At 39.7% G+C, this 25,066-nt stretch overlaps 1 protein-coding gene across 1 annotated transcript in view; it reads left to right on the top strand.

Moving 5' to 3' along the window:
- Ctr9 (CTR9 component of Paf1/RNA polymerase II complex) overlaps positions 1–25,066 on the top strand; it is a 35,762-nt gene that overhangs the window by 5,506 nt on the left and 5,190 nt on the right. Inside the window, exons 3-21 of the mRNA XM_090348150.1 lie at positions 291–530; positions 1,203–1,320; positions 2,439–2,528; positions 6,278–6,426; positions 9,621–9,728; positions 12,033–12,140; positions 12,235–12,471; positions 12,678–12,767; positions 12,881–13,009; positions 13,105–13,288; positions 14,697–14,785; positions 16,931–17,116; positions 17,193–17,280; positions 17,469–17,617; positions 21,128–21,244; positions 21,409–21,554; positions 23,428–23,499; positions 23,937–24,072; positions 24,203–24,349. Coding sequence (XP_090204276.1) covers positions 291–530; positions 1,203–1,320; positions 2,439–2,528; positions 6,278–6,426; positions 9,621–9,728; positions 12,033–12,140; positions 12,235–12,471; positions 12,678–12,767; positions 12,881–13,009; positions 13,105–13,288; positions 14,697–14,785; positions 16,931–17,116; positions 17,193–17,280; positions 17,469–17,617; positions 21,128–21,244; positions 21,409–21,554; positions 23,428–23,499; positions 23,937–24,072; positions 24,203–24,349 — 2,583 coding nt within the window. The remainder of the gene's footprint in view (positions 1–290; positions 531–1,202; positions 1,321–2,438; positions 2,529–6,277; positions 6,427–9,620; positions 9,729–12,032; positions 12,141–12,234; positions 12,472–12,677; positions 12,768–12,880; positions 13,010–13,104; positions 13,289–14,696; positions 14,786–16,930; positions 17,117–17,192; positions 17,281–17,468; positions 17,618–21,127; positions 21,245–21,408; positions 21,555–23,427; positions 23,500–23,936; positions 24,073–24,202; positions 24,350–25,066) is intronic.

Raw genomic sequence — 25,066 nt, 5'->3', positions numbered from 1 at the left:
AGCCTGATTTGCTTTTTTCTTGCTAAATATTGCTGTACATTTTTTAGAGTTTTATGTGAATAGAGTCACACGATGTGTATTCTTTTCTTAGTATGGCTTCTTTTTCTCAGTGTAATTATGTTAAGATTTATTTGTGTTGTGGCATGTATCAATACTTCATTCTTTTATTGCAAAATAGTATGTACAGACATTCTATAGCTTGTTTACCATTCCCTTTCTAATATTTGGAATGTGCATTTGGTTTATATAGCCTTATGCTTTGGTGTGTCTAATGAGCTTTTATCTTATAGCTGGAATACTACAAGCAAGGAAAAACAGAGGAGTTCGTGAAGTTGTTGGAAGCAGCACGTATAGATGGCAATTTGGACTATAGAGACCATGAAAAAGACCAGATGACTTGCTTGGATACATTGGCAGCCTATTATGTACAACAGGCTCGGAAAGAAAAGAATAAGGACAACAAGAAAGATCTTATCACTCAAGCAACCTTGTTGTATACAATGGCTGATAAGATTATTATGTATGATCAGGTAAAATAAGTCAAAGTTCTTAGAACTGACAAAAACTGGGAAAGCACATGAATAAAATGTATGTCATAGACAGTAAATACTTTGAAATAATTTTTCTTAAAATAATAATGATTTATACAATCATAGAAGAAAGTAGAATTGTTTCCATCCTTGTACTGTTGACATAATATGGGCAAATTTAATATATAAAACTTAAATGTGGGCCAGGAACATTCTTAGTGGTAGAGTGCTTGCCTCGCATGCATGAAGACCTGGGTTCAATTCCCCAGTACCACATACACAGAAAAAGCTGGAAGTGGTGCTGTGGCTCAAGTAGTAGAATGCTAGCCTTAAGGAAGCTCAAGGACAGTGGTCAGGCCCTGAGTTCAAGCCCCAGGACTGGCACAAAAAAACAAAAAACTTAAATGCATATTGAGCCCATAATTCCAACATTTCCACTCTAATTTCAAGTATATTTTAAGGAATTTGAATTGTCCTTTTTACTGGCACAGATTAGCATTTCAGGATCATTTCTCATTTTTATAATTAAGAATTCCTTGTTGATTCCTTACATACATTATGCTTGGTAGATGAATTTGTATTATGTTCTCTACCTTCTCCCTATGTGGTTTTCATTATAGTTCAAATTTGTGGTGAAATATAACTAGTCTTAATAATGTCTGTACATTACAGAACCATTTGTTGGGAAGAGCCTGCTTTTGCCTCCTTGAAGGTGACAAAATGGATCAAGCTGATGCACAGTTTCATTTTGTACTCAACCAGTCTCCAAATAACATTCCCGCCCTTCTTGGTGAGTAGTCTGTGGAAATCATTTTAAGAATCTTTTTTTAGGGCCAGGAGTTTGGCCTAGTGGTTAAAGTGCTTGCCTAGCATGCATGAAGACCCGGGTTCGGTTCCTCGGTACCACATACATAGAAAAAAGCCAGAAGTGATGCTGAGGCTCAAGTGGTAGAGCTCTAGCCTTGAGAAAGTCCAAGGACAGGGCCGGGAGTTTGGCCTAGTGGTTAAAGTGCTTGCCTAGCATGCACAAAGACCCGGGTTCGATTCCTTGGAACCACATATATACAAAAAAGCCAGAAGTGGTGCTGAGGCTCAAGTGGTAGAGCTCTAGCCTTGAGAAAGTCCAAGAACAGCGCTCAGGCCCTGAGCTCAAGCCCAGGACTGGCAAAAAAAAAAAAAAGAAAGTCCAAGGACAGTGCTCAGGCCTTGAGCTCAAGCCCAGGACTGGCAAAAAAAAAAGAATCTTTTTTTAACATATACCCAAACTATATCTATGTAATAGCTCCTTAATAATTAGGCTGGATAGAGAACTAGTTAAATGAAACTATTAAATATGAAGCACACGTATTTAATGAAGAGTTATATATGAAAGTACCACACAGAGTATTGTTGCAACTGCAGAAATGTAATTATGTGTCAGTTAAGAATGATTGACCCCTTGGGCTGAGAGTGTAGCCTAGTGATAGAGTGCTTGCCTAGCATGCACGAAGCCCTGGGTTCAATTCCTTGGTACCACATACTCAGAAAAGTCTGGAAGTGGTGCTGTGGGCTCAAGTGGCAGAGCACTAGCCTTAAAAGTGTCCAAGGACCATACCCAGGCCCTGAGTGTTCAGGCCCCAGAACTGGCCAAAAAAAAAAAAAGAATCTTTGACCTTTTCAAGGGGTCAATTTGGACAACTACAAGCTGTTACAGTTGTTATTTTATAACATTTAACAAAAAAGTAGCATGTTCTATTGTTTGGAATAAATTGGTAAACCCTATAGAAGACAAGGTTCTTATATGGAATCCTGTTCACTATTTTCAGGTATTTCTTAAGATGTATTTAACTTAGGTACGTTAGTATAAAGTAGAGGAAATTGGTGTTCTTTAATCAGACAGTGCTTGTTTATTTTTAAAAATTATTACAGGTAAAGCTTGTATTTCATTCAACAAGAAGGATTACAGAGGAGCTCTTGCTTACTATAAAAAAGCACTGCGTACTAACCCAGGATGTCCAGGTAAGAGAAAACTTGGTTTTAAGGCTAAGCTTTGCATGATTCAGCTTAAAGTTCAAGAATTTGGCAGTTGCTCAAGAAGTCAATTGTGGCAAGATAATGTTAGAGTATTTAAGTGATTATTAAAGTGAACAGGGGGAAAACAAGATGATTGGGAGGAGGTGGAAGGAGGGAAAGGGGGACAAAAGTATGAGAAGGGATAGCAATGTTCAGGAAGTAATGCACCCACTACCTGATGAATGTAACCCCTCTGTACATTACCCTGAAAATAAGATAACAAATAAATAAAAATAAAAAAATTAAGTGGTGCGACAAAGCTGGGTGCCAATGGCTCACACCTATAATGCTAGCTCTTAAGGAGGCTGACATCTGAGGACCATGGTTTGAAGCCAGCCTGGGCAGGAAAGTCTGTGAGCCTCTTACCTCCACTTAACCAAAAAGACAGAAGTAGAGCTGCACCTCAAATGGTAGAACACTAGCCTTTAGCACAAAAGGTTAGGGACAGCCCAAAAGCCTGAGTTCAGGCCCTGGGACCACACACACAAAAGAACATCAAAAAGTACTTAGAAAGGACAACCAGTGGGTTGTCTACTTGGGAAGTAGATATCCAGAAGCTCTTGATTTGAGGCTAGCTTAGGCAGAAAGTTAGTGAGGCTCATCTCAGCCAACAATATGAGAATAGACTTATACCTGTGCTATGGTCCCAACTCGCTGGGAGGCATGGGTAAGAATACTGGCTGAGGTCAGCTGGTAACAAGTGCAAGGCTCTGAGTTCAACCTCTGGTTAGAAAAAAAAAAAAAAAAAGAGGGCTGGGAGTGTAGCCTACTGGTAGAGTGCTTTCCTAGCACACATGAATCTCTGGGTTGGATTCCTTGGTACCACATACACAGAAAAAGCCAGAAGTGGTACTGTGGCTCAAGTGGTAGAGTGCTAGCCTTGAGAAAGCTCAAAGACTGTGCTTAGGCTCTGAGTTCAAACCCCAAAACTGCCCCCCTCCCCAAAAAAAAACGAGAGAGAGAGAGACAGAGGGAGGAAAGAAAGCAAAAAGTGAGTATTATTTAACCATAAAGAAATATCATTTGCATGAAAATAGATGGAACTAGAGATCATTGTGTTAAGTAAAATAAGTCAGACTTAAAAAACAAAACAAAGGCCAGAAGTTTGGCCTTGTGATAGAGTGCTTGCCTAGCATGCACGAAGACCCGGGTTCGATTCCTTGGTACCAAATACTTAGAAAAAGCCGGAAGTGGTGCTGGGGCTCAAGTGGTAGAGTTCTAGCCTTGAGAAAAATCCAAGGACAGTGCTCAGGCCCTGAGCTTAAGCCCAGGACTGGCAAAAAAAAAAAAAAAAAAAAAAAAAAAAAAAAAAAACCAACAACAAACAAACAGGGACCAGGAGTTTGGCCTAGAGGTAGAGTGCTTGCCTAGCATGCATGAAGACCACGGTTCGATTCCTCGGTACCACATACATAGAAAAAGCTGAAAAAGCCAGAAGTGGTTCAAGTGGTAGAGCTCTAGCCTTGAGAAAACCCAAGGACAGTGCTCAGAGCCTGAGCCCAAGCCCAGGACTGGCCAAAAACAAAAAAACCAGCAAATAGGCCAGGAGTTTGGCCCCGTGGTAAAAGTACTTGTTGAGCATGCACGAAGGCCCGAGTTCCATTCTTTGGTACCATGTACATAGAAAAAGCCAGAAGTGGTACTGTGGCTCAAGTGTAGAGCTCTAGCCTTGAGAAAAGCCCAAGGATAGTTGCTCAGGCCCTGAGTTCAAGCCCCAGGACTGGAAAAAAAAAAACAAACCAGCAAGTATTTTTTCTCATATGTAAAATTTAGATCTTAAAGGGGTGGAAGAGGGCCAGGAGTTTGGCCTAGTGGTTAAAGTGCTTGCCTAGCATGCATGAAGACCCGGGTTCAATTCCTTGGTACCACATACATAGAAAAAAAGCCGGAAGTGGTGCTGAGGCTCAAGTGGTAGAGCTCTAGCCTTGAGAAAAGTCCAAGGACAGTGCTCAGGCCCTGAGCTCAAGCCCACGACTGGCAAAAAATAAAAAAAAATAAAGGGGTGGAAGAAGAGGAGTCACAATGAAATCCACGTAAAACATCTGTAAGAAAGTTTTAAAAATGGGTTGAGGAGGAGAGTAAGAAACTAATAAATGAACCAGATGCTAGTGGCTCATGCCTGTAATCCTATTTACTCATGGGGCTGAGGTCTGATTCAAAGCCAGCCCAGGCAGGAAAGTCTTTGAGACTCTTACCCACAGTTAACCAGTAAATAGCCAGAGTAGAGCTCAAGTGGTAGAGTGTTAGCTTTGGAGTAAAAAAGCTCAGGGTCAGTGCCCAGGCCCTGAGTTTAAGCCCCAGTACCAACACAAAAAAGAAGGGCATCAGGTGCAAGTATATTACATATATTTATGGAAATATCGCAGTGAAAACCCACCTACTTTGTACAATTATTATATAAGACTACAAAAGAAAAACAAGTCCTGGAAAGATCTAACATATGCCTTGAATTCTTTTCCTCTCATTTTCTCTTAAATCTTCTGAAGTAAGGCACTAGTTCCTACCACATCAAATAAAACTTTTTTCAAGGGCATTATGATTTGTATGCTATTAAACCAATGATCAGTTCCTTGTCCCTTTTTATTTGGTCTAGCAATAGAATGTGTTAGTCACCTTCTGAGAAATTTTACATTTGGCCTCAAAGACACTGTACTTACCTTTTCTTCCTGTACCTCTGGCTCCTCCTGTGCTGGTTTTTTCTTGTTTTCGTAAACTTGTAAGGTCAGAGTCTTTGGACAGCTTTTTTGTTTATACTTGCTCCCTTGGTGACTGAATGCAGTTCTCTATACATCAAGACTGCAAAATTCAAACTGGGAGCAATGACTCACACCTATAACCCTAGCTACTCAGGAGACTGAGATCTGAGAATCGAGGTTCAAAGCCAGCCTAGGCACTGAAGTCTGTGAGACTCCTATCTCCAGTTAATCACTAGAAAACTGGAAATGGTGCTACGGCTCCTGGTAGAGTGCTAGCCTTGAACTGAGGAGCTCATGGACAATGATCACACCCAGAGTTGAAGCCCCATGACTGACAAAAATAATAATAAATAAAATTCATTTTTTCAGCTCAGACTTAGACAAAGGTCTGACTTCTTTTTTTGTTGTCCCTGAAAGGCAATTTAGCCTTTTCATCTTTTCATGTCTACAACTAATTCTCCTTGGATGATTGTCCAAATAATGGAGAATGCTACCATCTAATCTCCAGTGAAATCAAATTTATGGTAGGCCTAGCCTTTTCGTGTGTGTGTGTGTGTGTGTGTGTGTGTGTGTGTGTGTGTGTGTGTAATAATATATTTGAAGTCATTTGTGATGATACTCTGGGCAAGATACTAATTTATGTGTGTGCATACAAGGCATATATATGTATGTATGTACATGTGTGTGTTTGTGCATGTGTGTGTATGTGTATATGTGTATATGCCTTAGCACTGAAGTTAATTTGGGAGGGTTTGCAGCCTGTAAATGAAAAAACAATTTGGGACCTCATTAGAACTTTGTTATATTTGATGAAGATAAACTAAGGCAAGAATTTTCATGTCTGAACCCATGATTGTACACTGTAGAGTTGAGACTGTGAAAGAAAACTTTGGAAAAGTGCTAATGAAGTCATGTTTTTAACACATTTTTATTTAAGTATTTTCATATTTGAAATCTCAAAACACTCTTTTGATAGATTGACTTGGTTTTCTTTTCTAGCTGAAGTTCGTTTAGGAATGGGCCATTGCTTTGTGAAACTTAACAAACTGGAGAAAGCTCGTCTGGCCTTCAGCAGAGCCCTGGAACTTAACTCCAAATGTGTGGGAGCACTGGTTGGACTGGCTGTTCTTGAACTCAACAATAAGGAGGTATATAAGCAGATTACCTAGTTCTGACTGATACACCAGATCTACAGTTCTTAATTTGAAACTCTTGGGGCCAGGTCTGTCTTAGAAGTCAAAATTTCAGCCAGGTGCAGTGGCTTATGCCTGTGACTAGCTATTCAGGAGGCTAAGATCTGAGGATTGCAGTTCAAAGCCAGCCTGGTACTAAAGACTGTGAGACTCTTATCTCCAATTAACCACTTGAAAAACTGGAAATGGTGCTGTGGCTCAGGGGTAAGGCGACAGACAGCCTTGAGCTGAAGAGCTCAGGGGCCCAGAGTTCAAGCCCCATGACCGACAAAAAAAGTCCAAATTTCAGATTATAAAAAGGTAAAATGGTACCTTTTTGCACAGTATATAATGCTCCTGTTATTAGGTCAACACCCCCAAAAGCAAATTTAACATTTTTTTTTTTTTTTTTTTTTTTTTGCCAGTCCTGGGCTTGAGCTCAGGGCCTGAGCGCTGTCCTTGGACTTTCTCAAGGCTAGAGCTCTACCACTTGAGCCTTAGCACCATTTCCAGCTTTTTTCTATGTATGTGGTACCGAGGAATCGAACCCGGGTCTTCATGCATGCTAGGCAAGCACTTTAACCACTAGGCCAAACTCCCGGCCCAGCAAATTTAACATTTATGTGGCCGAATGAATCACCAGTCACTATTCAGACTAGTAGAATAACTTCACAATTCAGGAGAAGTTTTTTCCACCATATGAATTTCATTTTAAGTCTAGAGTTTTTTTTTTTTTAAATTTCAGAGTCTCAGTTAAGGGTTTTAGACCTGTATATTAGTTTGGAATACTTGTACTTACAAGTAACAACAACAACAAAAGTGACTTAACAGGACTTTTATTTAGAGTATTGACTATATGTCTAAGATATGGCATCTCAGTTTCATCAAATCCAGGGTTTTAAAAATACCTTTCTAGGGCCAAGAATTTGGCCTAGTGGTAGAGTGCTTGCCTAGCATGCACAAAGACCCAGGTTCGATTCCTCGGTACCACATACATAGAAAAAAGCCTGAAATGGTGCTGATGCTCAAGTGGTAGAGCTCTAGCCTTGAGAAAGTCCAAGGACAGTGCTCAGGCCCTTAACTGGCAAAAAAAAAAAAAGAGAGAGAGAGAGAGAAAAAAAAAACCTTTCTATATACCCTTCATTAACATGTGACCTTTCTTCATTCTATCTGTCATCTCATCATCACAAGATGACTGTTACAGCTCCAGATATCTCATTACAACTTAGAGAAGCTCTATTATTTTTATTGGGATAGAAGGGTTACTACTATGATTGAACTAAGGGCCTCCCACTCAGTAGGTAAGTGCTCTGACAGTTGACCACAGAACTTAGTCTGAGATCTCTTATATTTAAAAGGAAACTCCCCATTGTGCTTTTTACATAAAATCATCCAAAACTGTGTTACCGGTCTATCTCAGTATCAGCACATTTGTTTTGGCTACATAGTTCTTCATTGTGGGTGACTATCCTGCTTGTCCTAGGATATTTACCAGCATCCCTGGCTTCTACCCACACCAAATGTCAGCAGCATTTCCCTAGGTGTAGTAACCAAAAAGTGACATTGTTCCCTGTGGAGAATATCCACCTTTAAGCCAATTTCCTGAAAAAGGAACTAGATTATCTTGGCTAGTTGAAGTCAGTCTTGATTATCTCCTGGGTTCTCCTTCCTATAAAAATCAAAAGATCTTACAGGCTACTAAAATTACTCCATTCTGTTAGCAATGTTAGAGGTATGAAATGGCTATTGGATAACCTACAATATCCAGCATGGCAAGAAGACAGCTAAGGCAGGGACTAATAAAGTAGATAATGCTCAAGCAAGAGCTGAACGAAAAGGGGGGAAATGGTACATCCCCCCCACAAGCAGTACTGAGCATTAAAATAGAGATTTCATTACACGAGTAATATACGTAAAAATAATCAGGCTGGGAGTTTGGCCTAGTGGTAGAGTGCTTGCCTAGCATGCACGAAGACCTGGGTTCAATTCCTTGGTACCACATACCTCAGAAGTGGTGCTGAGGCTCAAGTGGTAGAGCTCTAGCCTTGAGAAAGTCCAAGAACAGTGCTCACACCCTGAGCTCAAGCCCAGGACTGGCAAAAAAAAAAAAATCAGGAGGCTGGATGCCTGAAATTTTAGCTAGTCAGGAGGCTGAGATCTAGAAGATCAAGCTTTGAAGACAGGCAGAAAAGCACCAGATTCCATCTCTACTTAACCAGTAAAAAGCTGAATGGAGGCATGGCTTAAATGGCAGAGCATCAACCACAAGAGAAAATGGTATAATGGGGGCCAAGAGTTTGGCCTAATGGTAGAGTGCTTGCCTAGCATGCACAAAGCCCTGGGTTCAATTCCTCCATACTATATAAACAGAGAAAAGCCCGAAGTGGTACTGTGGTTCAAGTGAAAGAGTGCTAGCCTTGAGCACAGAAAAGCTTAGGAATAGTACCCAGGCCCTGAGTTCCAGCCCCAGGACTGGGGAAAAAAAAAAGAAAGAACATAATATAATACCTTGAATGCAAGACGCAATACCAACAACAACAACCAAAATAAAATAAAATAGGGGCCAGGAGTTTAGTGGTAGAGTGCTTGCCTAGCATGCATGAAGGCCCAAGTTTGATTCCTCGGTTCCACACACATAGAAAAAAGCCGAAAGTGGTGCTGAGGCTCAAGTGGTAGAGCTCTAGCCTTGAGAAAGCCCAAGGACAGTGCTCAGTCCTTGAGCTCAAGCCCAGGACTGACAAATAAGTAAATAAATAAGAGGCTTCCAGTTCCCCTTACAATGAGAAATGATCAGATTTTTCATCTTTCTTAACATAGCACATAGCATACTGAATACCCAATACAGTTCTGTAAAGCAGTTGAAAAATGTGATATTGTAGAATGTTTTCTAGAATTTGCCCTCGGGCAGTATAAATTACTCTTGACTATTACATGAAATATATTTATTTCATTCACCCATTATCAAGAGTTCAAGATGCTCTTCTATAGTTAATTTTGTACAGAATATTAAATTCTAATGATTCGGTATCTCATCTGAAATTTGCCATATTCGGTGAAGACGAACTAAGATGAGTTTAGGTATCTGAACACTGTAGAGGTGAGACTGAAGAAAATTTGGGAAAAGTGCTAATGAAGTCATGTTTTTATTCTATTGCAATGTTTTCTTTTAGGCGGATTCTATCAAAAATGGTGTCCAGCTTCTTTCCAGAGCCTATACTATTGATCCTAGCAACCCTATGGTACTGAACCACTTGGCAAACCACTTTTTCTTCAAAAAGGTACAAGTCTTTTATTTATTTTAAGTCCTCTCTTATTTCCCAAATGTAATCAGTACTTGTATTCCTAACTTGGAGAGAAATTTTAAAATGTCAGTTTTGGTTTTTTTTCCCCAAAATTAGTTTTAGTTACCTGGGATGTATACATTTATTCTGTTCATCTACTTAATATTTATTGATCTTATATATTGTGTGCATCACTGTAACTAGTTTTAAGTAAGAAGTACTTTCTGTACTCTACAAGTGATTTCATAGCTCAGGCAGCTAAACAAATATAAACATAAACCTAAAAGTCTCCTTTTTTTTTTTTTTTTGCCAATCCTGGGGACTGAACTCAGGGCCTGATCGCTGTCCTTGGGCTTTCTTCAGTGCTACTGCTCTACCACTTGAGCCATAGCACCACTTCTGGCTTTTCAATGTATTTGGCACCAAAGAATTGAACCTGGGTCTTCGTGCATGCCTGGCAAGCACTCTACCACTAGGCCAAATTCTTGGTCCTCCATTCATTTTTGGTAAAGAATGAAAAAGTGTTTAAGATGGATTAGGATTTTACCACAGAGGAAAAACTTGGAAACATAGTTGGTTGGAGGTAGTCAAGTGACTATCTCCAAGTTTAAAGGAGAAGAGTACAGATTAGTGAGACAGTCTGAGCAATTTGGTGCAAGAAGAATATAGCATATGATAGGTTTACCATAAGTAGTAGTATATTAGGCCCAAAGGTAGAAACTGTAATTCAGTTTGGGTCTACTTACATAGGCACTAAGGAGCCATGGTATTTTTGCATATGGATCATGATAGGTTGGATTTTTTTATTGTCTTTTTGTGCTGGTCCTGGGGCTTGAACTCAGATCCTGGGCACTATTCCTAAGTTTTCTATGCTCAAGACTATTGTAATACCACTTGCTCTGCAGCCCTACTTGCAGTTTTTTGTTTGGTTGGTGGTTTTTTGTTTTTGTTTTTTTGGACAGTTCTGGGGCTTGAACTCGGGGCCTGGGCACTGTCCTTGGTCGTTCTCAGGGCTAGAGCTCTACCATTTGAGCCACAGCACCAGTTCTGGCATTTTAGAGGATTTGAACTCAGGGCTTTGTGCATGCTAGGCAAGCACTCTATCATTAGGCCATACTCCCAGCCCCTACTTCAGCTTTTTTTAGTGCTTATTTGTAAATAAGAGTATCACAAACTCTCTTGCCTGGACTGCCTTTCAATTGTGATCCTCCAGACCTCACCCTCCTGAGTAGCTAAGACTACAGGTATGAGCTACTAGTATTCGTGATAGATTGTTTTTAAGTAGCTACAGTTTAAAAAAATACTTTAGACTTCTTCAAATACTAAATCCAGGATTTTACTCACAAAACTTTTATCCAGTATATATGAAAGTTTAATCTGCTATATTGAAACAGGAACAGAAATGTACTGAGAACTTTATAAATTAGTTAAATATCAAGTTTAAATAATTTAACCTAGTTAGGCAAAAGTTGACAAACATCAGTCTTATTAATAAGAGCCATTATGAGCCGGGCACCAGTGGCTCATGCCTACAATCCTAGCTACTCAGGAGGCTGAGATCCGAGGATCACAGCCAGCCTGGACACAGAAAGTCTGTGAGACTCTTATCTTCAATTAGTCACCAGAAAACCAGAAGTAGTACTGTGGTTTAAGTGGTAGAATGCTAGCTTTGAGCTGAAGAGCTCAAGGACATTGCCTAGGCTCAGAGTTCAAGCCCCAAGATGGACCAAAAAAAAAAGAGACAGATATGTTATTGTTATTACTAATAAGCATTTAGTGATTACTGAACCTTAATCATTGTTAAAAGTACATACCAAGTAGCTAATCTTAATCTTGTGAAATAATCTTTTTTTTTTAATTTTTTTTTATTGTAATTAGTAAAAGGGTTACATGATATTTGCCAGATAGAAGGTGCATTAATTCACATACATTGATACCCTTTCACATGTCTTGGTACCCATTTCCCTCCCCCCCCACACCCCCACCCATCTTGGTTTTCCCCCCTTTCTTGTGAAATAATCTTGTCCTCAATTTGTGGATGAGTAAACTGAGGTAGGGCTAGTGACCTACATAGCTACTAACCACAGGGCTTTTTTGTGTGTCTGGCAATTACAATGAATTGTTACTAGGCTTCAACAGTTGTTGATAGGTTATAAATAATACAACACTAAAAGGAATCCATTTAGGGAGAAGATGGAAATATGCCCTATGGATAATGAAGTATTAGTGGTTAAGATAGAGCTGCTGTCTGTGCTATTCTCATGATATCACTCCACTGATCTCCTGGTCTTTATTATTCAGGATTATAGTAAAGTCCAGCACTTGGCTCTCCATGCATTCCATAATACAGAAGTGGAAGCTATGCAAGCAGAAAGTTGTTATCAGTTGGCTAGATCATTCCATGTTCAGGTAAGATACTTTTATAAGTTTTCTAAATAACTAGTCTTTATTTGTAGTTTCACATCTTCTTAGTACTGTTGTCTTGTTTTGTTTCATCTTTTAGGAAGATTATGACCAAGCTTTTCAGTACTACTATCAAGCCACACAGTTTGCCTCGTCTTCTTTTGTGCTCCCATTTTTTGGTTTGGGACAGATGTATATTTATCGAGGTGACAAAGAAAATGCATCCCAGTGCTTTGAGAAAGTTTTGAAAGCCTATCCTAACAATTATGAAACTATGAAAATTCTTGGCTCTCTCTATGCTGCCTCAGAAGATCAAGAAAAACGTGATATTGCCAAGGTATATTTTTTAAATCTTACCTGTTTCCTATGGATTACTTGAAGACTTCCAGCCCTGGTTCCTTGCTACCCTTTGGTGTTCTGGAAACAGTTCTGGAAACTGACTCTGTTCCAATTTAGAGAACAAACAGGTGGCTTATTAAGCAGGTTAGAATGACCACTATTTTCACCTTGACAACATTAGTTTAATGTTATCATTTATTCCAGGGCCATTTGAAAAAGGTCACAGAACAATATCCTGATGATGTTGAAGCCTGGATTGAATTGGCACAAATCTTAGAACAGACTGATATACAGGTTTGTGCTCGTGATTTCATCTTTGTCATGTGTTGTTTTTTATAGATAAGTCTGGTGGTAACATTTCTCCTTTATATGCGGGCATGTCTTTACGGTCTACCATAAATTCACAGGGGGCCTTGTCCGCCTATGGAACAGCAACACGAATCCTTCAGGAGAAAGTGCAGGCTGATGTCCCCCCTGAGATTCTGAATAATGTTGGTGCCCTTCACTTTAGACTTGGAAACCTAGGAGAGGCAAAGGTAGGAAAATAGAAATCTTTCTTTCTTTACTTCTTGATTAAGTAGGGCTATCTACTAAGTCTTTCAACAATGTAATTTTCTTTTCTTCCTTGTAGAAATATTTTTTGGCCTCCCTGGATCGTGCAAAGGCTGAAGCTGAGCATGATGAACACTATTACAATGCCATTTCTGTCACCACTTCATACAACTTAGCCAGGCTGTATGAAGCCATGTGTGAATTCCATGAAGCTGAGAAACTATATAAAAATATTTTAAGAGAACATCCAAATTATGTTGATTGTAAGAATTTTAAACCTTTCATATTAGAAAATTCTTAAATTCTCAGAATAGCAACAAAAGCTTAGGAGAAAAAAAAATCTTTCTTAACTGTTAACCTGTAGCTCAGGCTAACTACTAAGGAGGCTGGGATCAGAGAATTGTGGTTCTAAGCCAGCCCAGGTAGAAAGATCCATGAGACTCTTATCTCTAGTAAACTAGCCAAAAGCCAGAAATGGAATTGTAGGTCAATTGGTAAAGTACTAGCCTTAAAGAAAGCAGTTCAGGGACAGTATCCAGTTCTGAGATCAAGTACTGGAAACAAAACAAAACAAAATTGTTTTTAATAAAAATATCAAAAGCTGGCCAGGCACCAGTGGCTCACACATATATAATCCTAGCTTAACTCAGGAGGCTGAGATCTGAGGATCACAATTCTAAGTCAGCACAAGCAGAAAAGTCCCCTAATTCTTATCTCCAATTAACACCCTGAGCCACAGCTCCACTTCTGGTTTTGAAATGGTTAATTGGTACTAGCCTAGGCCCTGAGTTCAAGCCCTACAACTGACCCCCAAAAAAAAAGACCAAAGCTGTTAACTTGGCATGTGTAGTGCACATTATGGATTCAGAGGTGTTTAGAGTAAGCTTTATTTTCTATTATAAATAAGATTTTGATTTTGGTTCATTGTCAGGCTGAATTTAAATTGATTTGATAGGTAGCAGTAAGCCATTATTTGTTTCTTTCTTTTTTTATTATTTTTTGTGTCACCATTATTAATTTCTTGAAGACACTTTTTTCTTTTTTTTTTTTTTGAACTCCTGGGCGCTGTCCCTTGAGCTCTTCACCTAAAGGCTACCATCCTACCCCTGGGCCTGGGCATTGTCCCTGAGCTCTTTTCCTCTAGGCTACTGACCTACCCTTGAGCCAAGCCCCACTTCCCTTTTCTAGAGGTTAATTGGAGATAAGAGTCTCAGGTCCTTTTGTGCTCTGCTGACTTGGCTTGAAGACACGTTAAATAGAAGAATCACAATTAGAGCTAGGGCCTTCTGACTCCTGGTAGTCTAGGCTTTCATCATTTTGTCATATGAAAGTGATACTTTAAGAAAAGTAACTGACAGGGTGTACATTATTGTACAGAAACTGGAAACAGACCAGCTTATGCATTGTGTGTGTGTGCTAGTCCTGGGGCTTGAAGTCAAGACTAGATGCTATTCCTGAACTTTTTCGCTGAATTTTAGTGCTGTTCCACTTGAGCCACAGTTTCACTTCTGGCTATTTTTGGTAGATAATTGAATATAGTCTCATGGACTTTCCTGCCTGTCCTGGCTTCAAACTTCAATCCTCTCATCTTAGCCTCCTGAGTAACTAAAATGATATAATCCTTCCATCTAATGTTTATTTTAATGCTTATTTTTAAATGTGTTCTTTCAGGCTATTTGCGTCTAGGAGCTATGGCCAGAGATAAAGGCAACTTTTATGAGGCTTCAGATTGGTTTAAGGAAGCTCTTCAGATTAATCAGGTTGGTAATATTAAGGCTTAGGTGTGAGAAATAATTTTTTCACCTTTTACTCTCTGAAATCAGTTTTTCTTTTTTAGGACTATCATGTTTCTAGTAGTAACTTTGTTTCCCTATTTTTTTTTTCATTTACTTGTTAAAGATACCAAAGAAGTATACAGTAAGCCTTTTTTTTTTTTTTTTTTGTGGGGCCTGGGGCTTGAACTCAGCTCTTTTGCTCAAGACTAGTGCTCTACCACTTTGAGCCACTTCCGGTTTTTGAGTATTTATTTGGACATAAAAGTCGCTTGGGACTTTCTTGCCTGTGCTAGCTTTGAACTTTTTTTTTTTTTTTGTCAGTCCTGGGCTTGAGCTCGGGGCCTGAGCACTGTCCTTGGACTTTCTCAAGGCTAGAGCTCTACCACTTGAGCCTCAGCACCACTTCCGGCTTTTTTCTATGTATATGGTACCAAGGAATTGAACCTGGGTCTCTGTGCATGCTAGGCAGGCACTCTACCACTAGACCAAACACCCAGCCCAGTTTTGAAGTTTTATATTCAGATCTCACCTCCTGAGTAGCTAGGATTTACAGCCATGAGTCACCAGCACCCAGCCAGTAAGCTTTTCTTATTCATGGATTTACTACATGAAGTTTTGACCAAGTATCGTCAAAAAAAATTTTTTTTCCCGGGGCCGGGAGTTTGGCCTAGTGGTTAAAGTGCTTGCCTAGCATGCATGAAGACCCGGGTTCGATTCCTCGGTACCACATACATAGAAAAAAGCCAGAAGTGGTGCTGAGGCTCAAGTGGTAGAGCTCTAGCCTTGAGAAAGTCCAAGGACAGTGCTCAGGCCCTGAGCTCAAGCCCAGGACTGGCAAAAAAAAAAAAAAAATTTCCCAAAAAGCAAAATAAATTTCAAAAACAAAAATGTTAAATTTCTACACATGCATCACACAGCTCTGTTGATGCAGAGCAGCTCTCAGTTATCCTCAGTTGTGTTTAAATCATGTGATCTGCTATTTCCCTACCCTCAATTTTGTGAAAATCTGCCTCCGAAAAAGCAAATGGTGCCCAAAAAGTTAATTAAAATTTAAGGTGATCCTCCCAAGGCAAGAAAGCTGTAAATTGTATATGATTAAGTACAAAGTGGAAATTTAGGTTTGTAGAAGGCAGCATGTCTTTAGTGGAACTTGGATGGTCGTATGGGAAATTTGAATCGAACATCTGCATTATTCAATATAAGAGCATAAAATGGGACTAAAAGTGTGGTTCAAATGTTATAGCACCTGCTTTGAGAGTATGGATTTCAGTTCAAATCCCACTTGTTTTATTTATTTTTTAATGAAATAAGGTTGTTATTTTTGGGACGGGAGCATTGCCTAGTGGTAGAGTACTTGCTTAGCATGTACAAAGCCCTGGGTTCAATTCCTCGGTATACATACCCAGAAAAAGCCAGAAATGGTGCTATGATTCAAGGGTAGAATGCTAACCCCAAGAAAGCCCAGCCCAAGGACAAATCCAGGTCCTGAGTTCAAGGCCCTGGACTGGCCAAAAAAAAAAAAAAGAGAGAGATTTTTGCAATAGAATTCAGTGCACATCTACATGTAAATGTGTATACAAATAACTGAAAGTTGTAAAGATTATTATTTGGTCTTGCTGATGGGCAATGTGCTGGTATTGTTACTTTATTCATTTTTGTGTATAGTATCAGGATGTGGAGTCAAGTCTTTGGTTAGGTAGACAGTCTACCATTTCAGCCATGCCACCCATCCTTTTTGTTTGGATCATTTTCAAGCTAAGGTCTCAACATATGCCCAGGTTAGCTTTGACTGGGATCCTCTTGTTTATGTTTCCTATGTCACTGGGATGACAGATGCATACCACCACACCCAACCATTGGTTGGCATGGAATCTCTTGAACTTTTTTTGTTCATTTTGACCTTAAACTTCAGTTTCTCAAGCTCTGCCCCTACTAAGATTAACAAGCTTAAGCCAATATACTCAGCAACTTTATTCCATCTGTTGCATATTGAATGCAAACTGACAGTACAACTCAAATTGTCCTGAAATCACAGAAAACTACTGTCATAATGTACTTATAAACTCTTCAATTGTAGCTGTTGTGGAAAGGTAATTAATTTCTCTCAATCTCTTCATGCACATGTTTTAGGATCATCCTGATGCCTGGTCTTTGATTGGTAATCTTCATTTGGCAAAACAAGAATGGGGACCAGGTCAGAAGAAATTTGAGAGAATATTAAAACAACCATCCACACAGAGTGACACTTACTCCATGCTGGCACTTGGCAATGTCTGGCTCCAAACTTTGCATCAGCCTACTCGAGACCGAGAAAAGGTAGAGTCTCCTTTTGAAATAAAACTGATACTCTGCATCCTGGTTAGAATTCTTGAATAACACTTGTTTCTTATAGGAAAAGCGTCATCAAGACCGTGCTCTGGCCATCTACAAACAAGTACTGAGAAATGATGCAAAGAATCTGTATGCTGCTAATGGCATAGGTGATTATAAGACTGGGGTATCTACAGTGACTTGTGAAATGAATGCTTTTGGAGGAATGTTTGTTGATCAGTCTTTCCTGCCCAATGTAATCAGTGTAGTTGTTTTCAAATTGGACTTTGAGTTAGTTTTCTGGCTACAATCAGGAAGTTCTTAAATGTAAGGCTTTTTTTTTTTTAAATCACTTCAGGAGCTGTTTTAGCCCATAAAGGTTATTTCCGTGAAGCTCGTGATGTATTTGCCCAAGTAAGAGAAGCAACAGCGGATATAAGTGATGTGTGGTTGAACTTAGCACACATCTATGTGGAGCAAAAGCAGTATATCAGCGCCGTGCAGATGGTAATGTCTTGTCTCTCAAGATGTTTGTATGTAATGTTCATTGATGAACAGATTTTTTTTTTAACCATGGTGGCCCTGTCTAGACTTGCATGCTATCTCTTCTGATACTTTGTCTGCAGAGGTTTATGATTTTATAAGTAGGCCAGGCTTTGGTGTCCAGGCAGGTGTGAGTAGCTACATGCCTTGGGCAAAGAACATCCTCTTGAGCCCACTTTCCGGTCTATAAAATGGAGCTCATTGCAACTTAACCTCATAGAATTTTGGGAGGATGCAGCATGAAAAGCACTTGGGCCCTAACATACTTAGAAAAATGCCAGTATGCCTAGTAAGTACTGCAAAAATAGGGCTTTTGGATTTATTCATTCGATTTAGGAAACAACTGAATTTCAAAAAAGCTAAGTGACCCTTTATTAGTATGTATACTAGACTTGGGGCTTGAACTCAGGGCCTGGGCATTGTCCCTGAGTTTCTTTTGCTTGTGGCTAATGCTCTACTACTTGAGCAATAGCTCCACTTCTGGCTGTTCTTTTTTTTTTTTTTTTTTTTTTTTTTGTAATTGGAGAGTCTCACAACTTTTCATCTCAAGCTGATTTTAAATTACTGTCTTCAGAGCTCAGCCCCCCCATCTGCCACATGAGGATTGCATGTGTGAGGCATGCAGCAGCCTTTTAATTTTTGAGATAAGGTCTTTTTATTTTACCTTGGCTAATCTCAAATGTCTGGGCTCAAATGACCCACCCACCTTAACCTCTGGAATAGCTGGGACTACCACTCATATAACTGCACCTGATTGGTTTTTTTTTTTTTTTTTTTTTGGCCAGTCCTGGGTCTTGAGCTCAGGGCCTGAGCACTGTCCTTGGGCTTTCCTCAAGGCTAGTGTTCTACCCTGAGCCACCGCACCATTTCTGGCTTTTTCTATGTATGTGGTACTGTGGAATTGAACCTGGGTCTTAGTGCATGCTAGGCAGGCACTCTACCACTAGGCCAAACTCCCAACCCACCTGATTGGTTTTTAAAAAGAAAAATTAAGCCGGGCATGGTGGCTCACATCTGTAATCCTAGCTACTCAAGGGGCTGAGATCTTAGGTGCAAGGAGGTTCAAAGCCAGCCGAGGAAGTTCAAAGAGGAGGTTCAAAGCCAGCCACACGAAAGGACCTGAGACTCTTATCTCCAACTAACCTCTAGAAAACAGGAAGGTGGGGGATGGTAGCCTTGAGCTGAAGAGCTCAGGGACAACGCCCAGGCTAAGTTCAAGCCCCATGACCCACAAAAAAAAAGAAAAGAAAAACTCTATGGAGATAATAATTTGTGCCTGCAGAATTTTTTTATGCTTATCATATATGCTGAATACTTAAAGTCATCACCAGCATCTATAACATTAAAAAGTAAAAAAGATTATTGGGTTCTACTGGCTGTATTATAGTCAGAAAGAATAAGTTTCTAAAAAAGGCAGCCAAAAAAAGAGCAGGCATAGTTTCTCTCTTTTTAGAAGATGAGGGGTCATTACCCGCTTTAAGAATATTGAGAAGGCACTTGTCACAGGTCTCACACAACCCACATTGCCTTGGGACCTTCACAGTTTGTATTCTTTGAGCTAAGCCATTCTGATCTGCAGAACAATAATACTATCTTTAATATAAACTCTTAATAACCAGCTCCTATAAAATCATCTTGTTAGTTATTCATAACAAGATGTATTCCATGGCCAAAAAGTTCCATGTTCAAATCCAGATTAACAACAGGTAATGTGTTGCTCTTCCCAGGTTAGCAAGTGGAACTGTTGGAAGACTTTTCATACACATTACTAGTAGGTTCCACAGATCCTAAAGAAAGATACTAGAGCCGGGCACGGTGGCTCACACCTGTAATACTGGCTACTCAGGAGACTGAGATCTGAGGATCAGAGTTCAAGGCCAGCCCGAGCACAAAAGAACTTGAGACTCTTACCTCGAATCAATTCCTAGAAAACAGCAAGTGGGGCTTGGCTCAAGTGGTAACCTTGAGCTGAAGAGCTGAAGGACAGCGCCCAGGCTAAGTTCAGCCACATGACCCACAAAAAAAAAAAAAAAAACAAAAAAAAAACTAGAGAATGTAATTTAAAAGATAAGATGTATAATTTTTTTTCTCTTTTGGTCATGTGTGTGCTGCCAATAGGGTTTAAACTCAGAGCCTGAGTTCTTCCTGAGCTTTATTACTCCCTACTAATGCACTACCACTTAAGTCATTTCTCTAGTTCAAGTATGTAATTTCTAATAAATGGTTCCTAAATAGTATTGCTAAAGATAGAAAAGATTTCCAGGGATGAGAGTTTGGCTGAGGTAGGGCACTTAACCCAGCATGTTCAGACCCTGGATTTGATACCCTTCACCACAAAAAAAGAAAGGAAAAGGCTTTCTAATTTGTTTGGCCTTTCTTTTAGTCCAAATTTCAAGTGGGAAAAACCTCTTTCAACTGTCTGGTCTTTCTCTGATAAGATTTTTATGTTGTTAGGGGAAGAGGTGGGGGAGGAAAATGGGGACAAAATCATGAGAAAGGGTAGCAATGATTGTTAAGGAATGTGCCTTCTGTTTGGCAAATATAATGTAACCCTTCTATTAATTACAGTAAAAAAAAAATACCAAAAAATGAGTTGAGAGAAATTGAGAATAAATGCGAATGGTGTGAGATCAAGAGAGAGAGAGAGAGAGATTTTTATGTTGTTAAAAGGCATTCTCAGCTGGGAATGGTGGCTCACACCTTATAATCCTAGCTACTCTGGAGGCTGAGATATGAGGATTGTGGTACAAAGCCAGCCAGAGAGACTCTTTTCTCTAATTAATCACTAGAAAATGGGAAGTGGGGCTGTGGCTCAAGGATAAGGTGTTAGCCTTGAACTGAAGAGCTCAGGAGCAGCGCCAGGCCCTGAGTTCAAGCCTCATGACACCCCCACCCCCACCCATCCAAAAAAAGTATTCTGGGGATTGGGAGCATGGCCTAATGATAGAGTGCTTACCTAGCACATACACAGAAAAAGCCAGAGATGGACAATACCTAGACCCTGAGTCCAGGCCCCAGGACTGGCAAAAATTCTGATAAATTTCAAAAATCATTTCCCAAATTATTATTTGAAATTAACTATTCAAAGGACAGAAAGCCTTTCTACAGAGGATTTGGGCAGGGTGTTTTGTTTTGTTTTGTTTTGTTGTCGGTCACGGGGCTTCAGCTCAGGGCCTGATGAGCGCTGTCCCTGGGCTTTTTAGCTCAAAGTTAGTGTTCTACCACTTTGAGCCATAGCTTCACTTGTGGTGTTAAGGTCATTAATTGGAGATAAAAGTATCACAGACTTCCTACCTGGGCTGGCTTTGGACCACGATCCTTATGTCTCCACTTCCTGAGTAGCTAGGATTACAGGCAAGAGCTGCCCGTGCCCAGCTCTATAGAATTTCTAAACTATTGAAAATTTTGCTACAAAATGAAAATGTCACAGAGATAACTTTTGCATTTTTAATTGTCTTTTTCCTTTTTTTGTAGTATGAGAACTGCCTCAGAAAGTTCTATAAGCACCAAAATACTGAAGTGGTACTATATTTGGCCCGGGCACTCTTCAAGTGTGGCAAGTTACAAGAATGCAAGCAAACTTTGCTGAAGGTAAAAGTGAAAATTGACTGTTATTCCTATCCATGCCTGTACTGCATTGTATTTTAAATTTATCTTATATGCAGCTTTACGTAAATGCAAGCACTTCTATTTAATTACAATTATTTTCATGTCATGGTAGCACATGAACTATTGGTTTTGTTCTTTGTTTACAGGCTAGACATGTGGCACCCAGTGATACAGTTCTTATGTTTAATGTGGCTTTGGTCTTGCAAAGATTAGCTACCTCTGTCCTGAAAGATGAAAAGAGTAATCTGAAGGAAGTACTTAATGCTGTGAAAGAACTGGAGCTGGCACACAGGTAGGTGCTTGCAGTAACATGCATTGTAATTACTTTGTTTCTTTAAAACTGTTGTCTCCAAAGATGGGGAAAGTCATTTCCTCAAATAATTACTATTAGACTGATTCTACTACTGTAGAGACCAAAATAGACAGTTACCACCAGGTGGCGCCACTCGTATTCAGACTTCTCCCAGATTTGGATCATTAAACTGACTCCTAGAACTGGCTGTGCAAGTATGCCCTTGGTTTTTCATTGATTTGACAATTGCATGACCCACCGTTTTACACAAGTAACATTTTTAGATTCTACCTTTATTGATTTAACTTTTTTGATTTTCATTGAGTTAGGATTAAAATCTCACCACTTAAATTGTTATTTAATAGATTCATTGAGCTCAGTGCCAAATGTATTTAACCATGTAATATTTATTTGATAATTTCATGTATATGAAATTAAAATCTGGCTTCTCTTTAGGTTTTGTCCAACCATATTTACAATTTTTGCCTTGTGTGTGAGATTGATTGCAAGTGATTTACTGGCCTAAACCATGATGACATGTTTAGTAAATTGAATGTTTATTGCTTAATTTGTGAATTTACTGAGGTACATTAAATCTTTCTCTTTTTTTATTAAAGAATTTATTAACATTGATTTTTACATCATGTTTCAAATGATATATTTAACAAACAAGTATTCAAGAAGAGAATCTCTATACAATCACTGGCACTTAGATTTTAGAACATAATTAAAATTTGGCTGAGGGTTTGTATGTCATAAATACGTATTAATCTATGTAATAAAACATTATGTCTATAGAGTCATAAATTTTTATGTCTATGTAGTTGTGTTTATATTTTCAATACCATGTCCATAGCATTGGGTACGCAAATATTGAGTCCTCGCTCTTGCATGATATCCTTAATATGTGGCTATTAGATCCAAATAATCTTTCTCTTTTGGATGAATTTATGTTTATTAGACATAATGACTCATTATTGATAAATCTCTTTAAAAGGAGTTCATTATTGGGCTGGGAGTTTGGCCTAGTGGTAGAGTACTTGCCTAGCATGCAGAAAGACCAGGGTTCGATGCCTCGGTACTACATATAGAAAAAGCCCGAAGTAGTGCTATGGCTCGAGTAGGGCCAGCCTTGAGAAAAACCAAGGACAGCGCTCAGGCCCTGAGCTCAAGCCCAGGACTGGCAAAAAAAAAAAGCTGGGGGGGGGGATTCTTATTATGGCTTTCCTATTAAGATAGTAGACCTTTATGCATTAAGTAAATCAGGGGTTTGAATTCAGGACCTGGGCACTGTCCTTGAGGATTTTTTTTTTTTAGCTGAAGGCTTGCTTAGTGGTTAATTGGAGATTATAATTTCACAGGATTTTCTACCTAGTCTTAAAATTGATCCTCAGATTTCAGCCGCCTGAGTAGGTAGGATTATAGGCATGAGTCACCAGCACCCAGCTACTGATACTGTTTTTGTAGAACAGATTAAAAATCTAAAGAGGGGGCAGGGAGTTTGGCCAAGGATTAGCCAAAAAAAAAAAATCTAAAGAGCCTTATTTTGCCATTTGTTTATGGCTCACACTTATAATCCTAGCTAGTGAGAAGGCTGAAATCTGAGAATTGTGGTTAAAAACCAACCTAGGCTGGAAAGTCCATGAGACTGATCTCCAGTTAACTACCAAAAAGCTAAATACTGAGCTCTTGGTTCAAGGAGTAGAGCACTAGCATTGAGCACAGAAACCCAGGGACAGTATCCTGACCCTGAGTTTAAGCCTCTAAACTAGCGTGCAAGCACACATGTATACACACACACACAAACACACAAAATAGAGCCTATATTATTAGAATCTTCTCTTCACATATTTTGTTTCCTTATTCCCTTCAGATACTTCAGTTACTTGAGTAAAGTGGGGGATAAGATGAGATTCGACTTGGCCTTGGCTGCTACAGAAGCCAGGTAAGCCATACCCCAGGAGATGTTAGAAGAGGGATGTTGGGTGGATTGAAAGTCACAGTGGTGGGGGGAGGTTCCTGGCCACAAGCACTCTGTTCTTTATATTCCTCCCAGGGACTTCCTTACTTATACCAAGGCTTTCTCCTGTCAGGGGATTTGGCAAGATTGATTTAGTATAAGTACTTACTTAGGTTGTAAGGAAAACTACCTTTTTGTTTTCTTAATGTCATCCCTGTCACAAGTCTAATTGTGTTTGGAGATAATGTTAATATTTTTAGGTGTGTTTTGGGAGAACATTTATTGTTAATTTACAAGTTAATTTCATTAAGACATCTGATAGGTAGTAGTTGATCATCTGCTTCAAATTTTTTACTATATATAAGGAAAACAGACATGCCGAGGTTTTGAACATAGTATACTCACTGAGCTGATGCTTCTAGGCAGTGCTCTGACTTGCTGAGCCAGGCCCAGTACCATGTGGCCCGGGCACGGAAGCAAGATGAAGAAGAACGGGAGTTGAGGGCCAAGCAAGAACAAGAAAAGGAGCTGCTAAGGCAGAAACTTCTTAAAGAACAGGTATCCCATTATGTCCTTCTCTCACCCCATTTGAGAAAGCTGTGTGCATCCATGTTTATTGCAAATTAGGAAGAAGTCTTCTGCTTGGAATTATGGCCATGAGTTGTTTCCCCTGGTTTTGTCCCTATAGGAAGAGAAACGTCTGAGAGAAAAGGAAGAACAAAAGAAACTTCTGGAACAACGAGCCCAATATGTGGAGAAGACTAAAAATATCCTTATGTTTACTGGTGAGGTGGAAGCGACAAAAGAGAAGAAGAGAGGAGGTGGTGGTGGACGGGTAAGATGGCCAACTTGTTGTCGTTGGTGACTGTACTCACTCTGCGCTTAGTTTTTAGCTTTGAATTCCTCTTACCAGAAACAGTCTTCCAATATCAAATTGTGAAAGTAGTATCTAGTACGTAGGTCCCTGGCTCTGTGTGTACTTGTGGTGGGGATCAGGAGGGTGAGAGAAGGGGAGAGAGTACTGAAGTAGAACCCAGGGGGTGCTTCATGAGCTGTGCAATGCAACCATATTGTGGTTTTATAGTTTGGGGGACTGTGTTTTGTTTTCTTTTGCTTTAACTTCATTGTAGTGGAAATGGAAGCATATTCAGAATTTGGAGATTAGATCTTCTCCTGAACTAGTTGTATAGCACGATGATACTCTCCTGTGATTCTGGGCAGCATCGGAGGGCTACAGCTCCCAGGCAGCCACGGGATCACAAGGGCTAGTAGAAGTCCTCTGCAGTATGCTATGGGACTGAGCTGCCATCTCCAATAAGTCTATTAAATGCATTTTTTTTTTTTGCAAGTCCTAGGCTTGAACTCAGGGCCTGAACACTGTCCTTGGGTTTTCTCAAGGCCAGAGCTCTACCACTTGAGCCTCAGCACAGCTTCTGGCTTTTTTCTAAGCATGTGGTACTAAGGAATCGAACCCGCGTCTTCATGCTAGGCAAGCACTCTGCCACTAGGCCAAACTCCCAGCCCCTTAAATTCATTTTTAACTTGGGTAAAT

Source organism: Megascapheus bottae, chromosome 16 (assembly GCF_031878675.1).
Source record: "Megascapheus bottae isolate mThoBot1 chromosome 16, mThoBot2.hap1, whole genome shotgun sequence".
NCBI classification, from domain to species: domain Eukaryota; kingdom Metazoa; phylum Chordata; class Mammalia; order Rodentia; family Geomyidae; genus Megascapheus; species Megascapheus bottae.
This window is presented reverse-complemented; position numbering and strand designations above follow the sequence as displayed.